This window comes from Garra rufa, chromosome 25, assembly GCF_049309525.1.
Source record: "Garra rufa chromosome 25, GarRuf1.0, whole genome shotgun sequence".
Lineage (NCBI taxonomy): Eukaryota > Metazoa > Chordata > Actinopteri > Cypriniformes > Cyprinidae > Garra > Garra rufa.
In genome coordinates this window covers 7,095,146-7,105,915 of record NC_133385.1, presented here as the reverse complement: position 1 = coordinate 7,105,915, position 10,770 = coordinate 7,095,146, and the positions used below count along the sequence as shown (strand labels likewise).

Genomic DNA, 10,770 nt, shown 5'->3' with positions numbered 1-10,770 from the left:
GTTTTAGTCTATTTATTTATTTAATACATCAAATTATGTTCTTAAACATTTTAATTTTTCATTTTTGGCCAATAAACCTTTTGTCACTAATCAAATCAAATGTAAACCAATTTGTTGCATGCTAACTCCTTTGTATTGTTCTTAGAACTGAGTAGTTGCATCAGAACTGATGCAGTAATCAATACTGATGTAGGCTATAACTTCTCAAGACCCACTGTACAGTTCAGTTTTGTCATTTTATCCTTGCATTTGGTGATGGTATCTTTATACATCCAAATTCAAAAATCATCTAATATCTGAATCTGGTGCTTAAACACATTAACAACAAGGTCGTAAGATGTTTGAGGGTAGAATCTTAGCTATTTTTGCTTGCTGATGTAACAGACCTTACTCTCGTGGGCATCTCGAATATCAATCAATACCAGCAGCAAGAGCTGTTAATGGACCCATGGACCCCCAATGTACTGCTAGGACACCTACGCGTCTGTGACAGTCGTTTGTTTGTAAAACAGAAGTTCTTAAGTGAAACTTGAACATTTATGCAGAATTAAAATATTTATTTAGTTTGTTAATTTTTTGGTATGTAAAGCTTCCCTAGTGCTTGATGAGAAGTATTGTCCAGATGCGGCAGAAATAGTCCCCCGCGCTGAGTGTGAATCACTCCGCGTCTAAGTGAGGGAAGTAGCACCGGTCAATTTTTCAGTCAGCTGTCAAACACACTGCAGGAGGAGTCATAGTGGCACAAACACACAGATGATCTTCTCTTTACGCACTATTTGATTAGTTTTTTTCTACATTTCTACATATTTCGCGGATTTAAATGCGCCTGGATCTCGGGAGAAGGTAAAACGCGTTTTATACGTTTTAATTGATATTAAATACTTCACAGAAATGCTTGAGGTGACATATTTACCAACTCAGGTAAGTTTAAACTTTCTTAGTTGTGAAGTAAATAACGTTTAATTTTAATTTTATAATGTGTAAAAGACAACGCCGAGGACTTAACCGTAAGTTACTCATTAAGAGGAGAAATAGAAACTAAATTGTTAGTTGTGAAAGTACCCGAGCTTCCATCTCAGGATCAGCTTTCACATTTAATAAACTGTTTCAAAGACTAAACGTGAGTAACAAACTTTAACAAACCGTTTTATTTCGACGTCTTAAGCTGTTTTGGCGAGTTTTAAGCTCAAATCTCGTGATTGACAGCCATGCTAACTGTTAAGCGGCTAATGCGTCGCGTCGCTTTGATTTGTAACTTCTAACTTTTAAAAACTCACTTTTATGAAGTGTTTTACAAACTGGTTGGTAAATATGTGTTTCAGACGAAGGTGAAGTTGTGAAATGTGTGTATGTGCATGAGCTGATAAGCGTTTTTCTTTTCTGCTTACTGTCAAATGTGTGAAAAACAAAGTTTTCAAATAGTTGGCATGTTATGCATCTGTCACTCATTTGTTTTTGTCGTGTATCATGTTAGGTATAGTTTTATATTATATATGTGATACAGTACTGAATTTGTATATAAAAGCGACTTAAAGAAATAAAGATGTGCGGTAGTCATGCTTTATCAATTGGATTTCCCTGGAATCATATGACGCTGAGAAGGGCTGTGTCTCAAATCCTAGTGAGCGCACTGTGTTGCCTACTGAGGGCGCATTTTTGGCCATTATCAGATTTAGAATGTACTTATAGGCGTCTTTCCCGTCTAAAGATGCAATGTAGCATATAGCCAGACTAAATTATGCCTGCTCATATCCACCTCAGCACCTAGTATCAAAACAAAAAATGTACAGATAATGTACTCACCCCCTTGTCATCCCAAATGTTTATGTCTTTCTTTCTTCAGTAGGAAGGAAATTATGTTTTTTGAGGAAATAATTTCAGGATTTCTCTCCATATAATGGACTTCTATGGTGCCCCCGAGTTTGAACTTCCAAAATGCAGTTTAAATGGCTCTAAACGATCCCAGCCGAGGAAAAAAGGGTCTTATCTCGCAAAACGATCGGTTATTTAAAAAATAAATTACAATTTATATACTTTTTAACCTCAAATGCTCGTCTTTTCTAGCTCTGTGTGTTGAGATTAAAAAAGTATATAAATTGTAAATGTTTTTTTTTTTAGAAAATAACCGATCGTTTCACTAGATAAGACCCTTCTTTCCAGCTGGGATCATTTAAAGTCCTTTGAAGCTGCATTTAAACTGCATTTTGGAAGTTCAAACTCAGGGGCACCATAGAAGTCCATAATATGGAGAGAAATCCTGAAATGTTTTCCTCAAAAAGCATTGTTTCTTTACGACTGAAGAAAGAAAGACATGAACATCTTGGATGACAAGGAGGTGAGTACATTATCTCAATGTTTGTTCTGAAAGTGAACTACTCCTTTAAGCTTCTGTGCACTTCAGAAGCACTTCTGTGACACCTTTGCAGTGTAAATTTGGCGTATGATGACTAGAGGTGTTGCAGATTTTAATATCTTTTTGTGGTTGCTTGTTTAAACATGCCATGCATGTGTACAGTTGCAATCGAAATTATTTCAAACCCCCAAATACAAGCTTTTCTGAAGATCTAGGACTTTGAAAAAATGCATCTATAACAGTTTACTGGCATATTAAAAGTGATAATGTCATATTTTTGAGTTCTAGGATTGTTTAACCCTTGTGCGACCTTATGGAGATTTTTGTCCATTTCAGTTTTGTTTTTTGTTATAAGTGTGCCTGTGTTAATACCAACTGCATAAATTTTGGCTCAGGTGTTTATTTTTATTGAAATTTTTATATTTCACACTTATTTCCTCATTTTACCCTCTGTACAAAAATATTCACACTCAGGACCTTAAGGACAAAAATGTCCTCTTTGAAATCCATTAAAACTGCAATTTTTTTAACCCAGGGCTATTTTACTATAAAATGGTGCAATATTTGCTAATAGGAATTCATTCTATCGGCAGGGCTTCAGATTTTAAATTTGTATCATTTTAACTAGATTGTGCCATTTATTTGTTCAAATTTGGCATATACTTTTTTTTTTTTTTTTTTAAATCTAACACTACATAAAAATAGAAATGCCTCAAAATTAATGTTGTCGTTCTTCACTGACACACCCAAGAATCTAATAAGCAAAGAAAAAAAATTCTGCTAAGAAATTACTACACTGTAAAAAACAATTTGTTGAGTCAAGTTAAAATAATTTGTTACCCAGCTGCCTTAAAATTTTAATTTAAATCAACTCAAATATCTAAGTTGTCACTTAGTACGACTTAACATTTCAAGTTGACTGAACTTAAAATTTTAAGGCAGCAGAGTAACAAATTATTTTAACTTAACTCAACAAATTATTTTTTACAGTGTACTATTTTTCATTTTTTCATAAAAAAACACCTGTGGCATTATGCAAACAAACCAGCATTTAAAGGGTTACAATTCTGCAAATGAATGAATGTTTGGTATCTGTGGATAGAACAGATGCTGGTTAAAAAAATCGACATCAGTGAAAGTGGAAAAAAATATTAATAAATCATTGTTTTTATGAGAGTTTTTAGGCATTGACATTTTTGTCAGTTTTGCACTTATGTGTAACTTTTTTTTGTTGACACACAAGGGTTAATAACACAGCTATGTCATAATTATTCAACCCCTATTTAACATTGCTATTCTTTAGTCACTTATTTAAGGAAACATGTCATAAAACACAATTAAACCTTTAGAAACTGTATTATAAAACCGAATTAGCTTGAGCTGTTACACATACATACAGTTACTCTCAAAAAAGCTATAGAGAAGCTATTGGGATTAAATAACTGTATTACTTTAGAAAGTCTAAGGCTATATGAAGATAGCCTTATTCCTTAGTTTAAAATGTGTTGTACCAAACAAAAAAACAAAGTCACACCATGTTTGATCAGAACAGCTGAGCAAAAATCTGCAATGCACAGTCAAAGACATGCAAGATGACCTGACGAAAGGAGGAAAACATTTCAATGTATAAGAAGAGCACTAGACAAGTATGGCCTTCATGTTGAGGCATCTTGCCGAATACCATTACTTGAACATGCTAAAATTCATTTATATAGACTTGTGGAGTTCTGGAAGAATGTTTTAACTTTCTGGGCCCATGGATCAGCGGTATGTCTGGTGCAAAAAAGGCAAAGCGGATACGCAGAAGAACACCATCTGCATCCTCAAACTTGGAGGTGGACCAGTCCTGTTCTGGGGTTGTTTTTCTGTACCAGGAAGTGGAAATCGTGACTGTATGAAGGGCATCATGGATTCTCTGAAATATCAGGCCATTTTGACAAAAATTGCAATGCCTTTGGTGCAAAGACTGAAGCTAATGACTTTCCTGCAGGACAATCATCCAAAAGTAAACATCCAAATCTACTTATGCTTGGTTCACGGATCAATCACAAAATGTTCTTGAGTGGCCTGTTCAGTCTCCAAATCTAATTCTCATTAAAAATATTTGGTTGTATGTGAAGAAAGTAGTGGCAAAGTGTAAATCAAAGATTTATCAGTGATGTGAAAGCTTTTTTTAGGCGAGGAATGCGACAAAAGTTTCTAAGCAGCGTTTATTGGTGGTTTTACAAAATAAAAGATTCTGCACCAAATTTGACATTTTTGGGGGATTGAATAATTTTGAACACGAACGTTTAGAGCCAGTTAGTTTTCATTTCGTTCTCAGAATTACTCAAATGTGTATTAATAAACTGATGCCTTTGTTGAATTTTGTCAAAATTTTGTTGTTTGCAGCAGGTCAAGGGGGTTGAATAATGATTGCAACTGTGTTTTGCCTAAAGCTACTGTTAGGAATGCATTTATGATACACCAAAATGCTGTTTGGTCAGACTAAAACAACCCAATGTTATTGTTGTTTTCTTTCAGACCGGTGCAGGATGATTCCTGTGGTTCCTGTGGAGTCTGGCACTCATGTCCTGGCAGAGTTTGACTGTTTGGACCCCCTCCTTTCCGCCCTGCGACTGGACTCAGGACGAATCAAAGTAAAACACACATTTACCTACTCAACTATTGCGAAAGACTCAAAGCTTTGATTGTAACAGCTTTTATGGCATCTGATATTGAACTGGCCTGAACTGTGCTTGGTGCTGTTTACTTTTCAGCAAGTGTGATAAAACCGGTTTCAGTTTCTGTTCTGTTTGTTTGATTTCCTGCAATAGGAACTATTTTGCTTATGGAGAGAAAGTGGATGAATCTAACAAAACATGTTCGGGTCGTCTTTCACCCGAAAACCAAAAGGAAAAAAAAAAATATTTTGCTTGATGAAAATTGCCAATACCATTTTTTGCATTGCAACATTATAGTTTTAGCTTAAATTACCAAAATAAGATAAAATATAATGATAATTTTAAAGAAATTAAGTTATTAAGTTATTTTTTGTTTTATTAGCATAAATTAAAAGCAGTACAACAAAAATGTGTGATTTTAATATATAAATGTCAGTGTTTCCCCTAGGTTTCCAGCTTTTGGGGGGAGGGGGACTTTAGCCTACTTTGTGTATTTAATAATGAAAACATTTATTTCAGTGAAAAAATAAGTCCAAAACTCTCTATTTTAACATTTTAAACAATAGGGCTCTACAATCCTTTTTTTTTTTTTTTTTTTTTTTTTTTTTAAGAAATTCTTATGTGTTTTAATTTTTCTGATAATCAAATGAAAGCATAAACATTTATTTATTTTTAATCAAACGAAAAATAAACCCTTTTCATTTTTGGCAAACAAACAGAGGTTTACTGTTAAAATCAATACATGGAAGAAAAATTATATTCAGTTTAAAACGTTTAAATAATAATTGTAGTATTTTTTTCTACAATTAAGTGGTTAATCTTGTTGTAATATTTATTTTTTTTATCATATATATTGTTTAACGTAAATTATTTAAATAGGAATATATAAACACCTACATTATACTGTACAAAAGTAATACAAGACTAATATTGTTGTTAAACCGTACTTTTATTTTGACAGGTTGCCGTGAAGTTTCTGTGTACAGTATGATATGATGCTAGTTTTCTCAAATGAAACGTAAAAGTGACACTCACATCAGCTTTGGAGATTGAGTTTATCTGTTCATGTGAGATGCAAAGGCCAAAAATTAGCGGGAGCTTCACGCGTGCTTCAGTAGGCCTGTAGTAAAAAAAAAAAAAACGCGTCTCCACCATTCATACATACTACAGAGGCAAACAGAACGTGCAGGATTCATATTAAAACGGTCTTTTTGCGTTTCAATTTTCACAGACACTAGTCCATATCGCAATTTGAATTAAGTGACAGACCAACTTTTGATTTATTAATCCAAAAATCGACGAATTCCGTGGCATTCCGCACTATAGAGTAAATTCCGTTTTTATGAATGGAGTCCGCGATCCCATCCGTGTTTTCGCGGAGGAGACATCGGAAACGCGCGACCATGTAGAGACAGAAATGACATGCCTTCATGTAAATAAGATACATAACACAAGGCAATTTAGTTTGTTTAATAAAAGAACAATGTATAGACCTGTTCTATAGGAAAGATAACCTTAAATGACTTCTATTGTGATCTGGCACTATATCGAAAATAAAACGAACTTGACGTTCAAGGGGGGCGGGGGTGCCGTTGGGGGGTTGGTAGGGGAAACACTGAATGTTATAACTAATATAAAAATACTAATTTAAATTTGACATAATTCACAATTTTTTAATTGTCTTGAGAAATATTTAGAATAATTTAGAATCGCTGTTCTATTTAAGCGAAAATATTTATTTTATTAATTAATATTTATATTATTTGTTTATATTATTTTCTTTGTTGTTCTTGGCAGCTTAAATTACTGAAATAAAATATAATGATAATTTTAAAGAAATTAAGTTATTTTTTTCTTTTAAATTCAGCATAAAGTAAAATCAGTACAACAAGAATGTATTATTTTAATATATCAATATTATAACTAATATAAGAATACTAATTTAAATTTTACATAATTTAATTTGCATTTCAGTAATGAGAATTTTTTGTTGCATTACATTACATTAATGATTTTTTTCTAATTGTCATGACAAATATCTTCATAGCTGTTTTATTTAAGCAAAACTATTTATTATTTTATATTAATATTAATATTTCTTTTTTGTTCTTGGCAGATTATATTAAGCTATTTGTCTTTTAAATTCATCATAAATTAAAATCAGTACAACAAAAATGTATGATTTTAATATATAAATGTTATAACTAATATAAAAATACTAATTAAAGTGTTACATAATTTCATTTGCATTTCAGTAATGAGAATTACTTTTTGTTGCATTACATTAACGATTTATTTTAGTATTTTATATTATTTATATTATTTTCTTGTTCTTGGCAGCTTTAATTACTGAAAGTAAAATATAATAATAATATAATGATAATTCTAAAGAAATTAAGTTAATTTTCTTACAAGAATGTATTATTTTAATATATAAACGTTATAACTAATATAAGAATACTAATTTAAATTGTACACAATTTAATTTGCATTTCATTAATGACTTTTTTCTAATTGTCATGACAAATATCATCATAGCCATTTTATTTTTATTTTATATATATAGTGTTTTTTTATTTATATTATTTTCTTTCTTTTTCTTGGCAGATTTTGTGAGATTCTCTCTATAATATTCATCTCTGTCTATGTAGTGCACATGTCTCTCCGTGTCCAGGAAGTGGTTGGCTCTGGGCACGTCTGCCGGAGGACTTCACCTCATTCAAAGAGACGGCTGGAAGCAGAAACTTATTCTCACACACAAAGTACACAACTAAATCATTTCACAAGTTTCTCTTTTATGCAGTTAGTGATTGAGAACTATTACAGTGTCGAAATATTGTAGTCCTATGGTATCAGTTAGATACACTGTAAATGTATTGGTATTAGGGCTGCATGATTTATCAAAATAAAACCAGGAGCAGTGATATGGCTTAGTGCGATTATCAAATCGCAAAGGCGGCGATTTAATTCAATAAATATATGCACTGAGTGAACACTGTGTTCATTTACATGTGAACAGCTCATGAGCCAGTGTTTTCAGCATCTCAGGCTGACTTGGTTCACAGTAAATGCTGCTCCACACAAACTTAAAACAAAAATAAAAGAAACATTTTCCAACAAAGTAACAGGTTGATAGCTTAACATTTGAACAATTAACACCATAAATAAAAAGCAATAAATATTAGTATTGTAATTTGACAGTTGTAAAATTAATGTAAAACAAAATTGTTATCGTGTTATTTTTTAAAATAAAATGTTTTATTGTATAGTATAGGGATGCATCGAATGGTCGGCAACAATAAGCGAAAAGGCTGAATAAATTATACCAAACAATGACGTGACACGTTCAAACAGAGGCTTGCACTAATGCTGCAAACGTGGGCAGTGTGGAAACATTTAAAACTGTCTGAGAAAGACGCAAAAATCATTACAAGCACCGACAGCAAGAGACTGTTTGTTCTGCATCGTATGTCTTCGATGAGAAGAGAAAGGGCTGGTTGTTGCTGGTTACTGTACGATGACTGAAATCGCAAAATTGCCTTAAACCATTAGTGAATAAACTACAGAACGTTATGTTGTCTAATACATGCACAAATTGTATTTATTCTGACAGCGCTGCACAAGCTCCTTAGTCAGGGTTCAAAGTCTGAAATTTGCGCTGAAACAGCATAATGAAGATCATTCATAAATCTGCTGCTGTCAGCAAAAAGTACTACTGAGGTCTTCTTGTGGGTTTCCGCCAAAATAAAAGTCAACATTCATAAATGTTAGCATTGTAACTTTACAGTTGTTCTGTACAATAAAATAAAAAAGTAAAACAAAAATAATGATAATAATTATGACAGCTCTATTAATACATTTATTAACTGCATTTATTTGTACATTAAAAAGCACATGCCTGATTCAAGAACGGGGTCTTAAAAATGGCCAAAGAATATTATTTAACTAACTTATTTTTTTAAAAGCAAGACAAAACTGTAAAAAGCACATTTTAGCTATTTAATTTATGCAATGGTGAAAAAAATTGGCAAAATACATGGGGGAAAAAACACGAAAAACCATGTTCCATGTCTGAAATTTTGTTCAACTTCGGCCAAGAATTTTCATTTTGGTGCATCCCTAGTACAGTAAAAAAATATATATATATTTTTTATTTTATTTAATAATAATAATAATAATAATAATACTTTTTTAATTATTTGTATTCTTTTTTTAATCATATTTTATAAGAAAAATAAATAAATCTCAAATCATGCAGCCCTAATTTGCGTGTTTAAACTTTGTGCAATCTGCAACACTATGTGCACGACTTATTTGCTTTTTCCTGTGTTTATAAATAGTTATTGATCACACAGTCATACAGGGTAGTGCGGTGGCATCATCTTACACTTACGTCAGGGCTCAGAGCACGTCATGCTCCACCATACTTTTTGGTGTTTTTACAAACTAGAAAGCAGGAAATGTGCACAGACAACAGTGAAAATAGGGAGACTTCATTGTCTCTGGATGCTCGTGAAAACATGGTATTGATTTATAATAAAAGCCATATCATTTTCTAAGTGGAAATAAAAGTTAGTTCTGCTTTTTCTTTTTTTCTTCCCCCCACAGGAAGGCTCAGTCACGCAGGTCTCATGCTGCCCCCATGATGAAGACTTCATCGCTGTAGCAACAAGGTATTCACGTTCACCCCATCTGCATTGATATCCGCTCCTGATGTTGGTTGCCAATCTAGACTCTTTTGTTGTGTGTGTGTCCCAGTCAGGGTTTGGTAGTGGTGTGGGAGCTGCATTTGGAGCGACGTGGCCGTCCTGAGCGTGTCTCTGTGTCTTGGGAGCACCGTGGACAGACCGTAACATCTCTGTGCTGGGACACCGTGGCACTAAGAGTGTTTGTCGGAGATGTCGGGGGGAAAGTGTCCTGCGTCCGGGCTGGGTCATCTAAACTCGGAAAGGTATAAGAAAACTTCAATGATTAGTTCACTTATAGAAAAAAATTTCCTGATAATTTACTCACCCCCATGTCATCGGAGATGTTTGCGTCTTTCTTTCTTTGAAAAGAAATGAAGGTTTTTGAGGAAAACATTCCAGGATTTTTCTCCATAGAGTGGACTTCAGTAGGGATCAGCAGGTTGAAAGTCCAACTTGCAGTTTCAGTGAAGCTTTAAAGGGCTCTACACAATCCCAGCCGAGGAATAAGGGTCTTATCTAGTGAAACGATATGTCATTTAAAAATAAATAAATTACAATTTATATACTTTTTAACCACAAATGCTCGTCTTGCACTAGCTTGACTTCACGCATTACATAGTCAAACTGGAAAGGTCACACGTGACATAGGCGGAAGTATCGACCTAGTGTTTACAAAGCGAATGTGCAAAGAAGTCAAATGCCCTTTACAAAAAAAGGTAAAACAATGTTGGACAATTTTGAAGTTGGAGGAGAAAATGAGATGGAGTTTTTCATAGTACATAGGTACTATGTACATAGGCAAAAAAAAAATGTGTTAAGACAGAGCTAGTGCAAGATGAGCATTTGTGATAAAGTATATACATTTTTATTTTCTTTAGAAAATGACTTTTGCTAGATAAGACCCTTGTTCTTCAGCTGGGATTGTGTTGAGCCCTTTGAAGCTACATTGAAACTACAATTTGGACCTTTAAACTAGAGATGCACCAAAATGAAAATTCTTGTCCGAAGCTGAAGCCGAACAAAATTACACACCGGGCCGAAGGCCGATTACCGAACACGTTTTTTC

The 10,770-nt window shown here is 33.3% G+C and overlaps 1 protein-coding gene across 1 annotated transcript in view; it reads left to right on the top strand.

The window, feature by feature from the left end:
* The first annotated feature begins 711 nt into the window (after positions 1 to 711).
* hps5 (HPS5 biogenesis of lysosomal organelles complex 2 subunit 2) overlaps positions 712 to 10,770 on the top strand; it is a 39,758-nt gene continuing 29,699 nt past the window's right edge. The window contains exons 1-5 of the mRNA XM_073831533.1: positions 712 to 843; positions 4,877 to 4,992; positions 7,668 to 7,778; positions 9,625 to 9,689; positions 9,775 to 9,967. Coding sequence (XP_073687634.1) covers positions 4,888 to 4,992; positions 7,668 to 7,778; positions 9,625 to 9,689; positions 9,775 to 9,967 — 474 coding nt within the window. The 5' untranslated portion in view covers positions 712 to 843; positions 4,877 to 4,887. The remainder of the gene's footprint in view (positions 844 to 4,876; positions 4,993 to 7,667; positions 7,779 to 9,624; positions 9,690 to 9,774; positions 9,968 to 10,770) is intronic.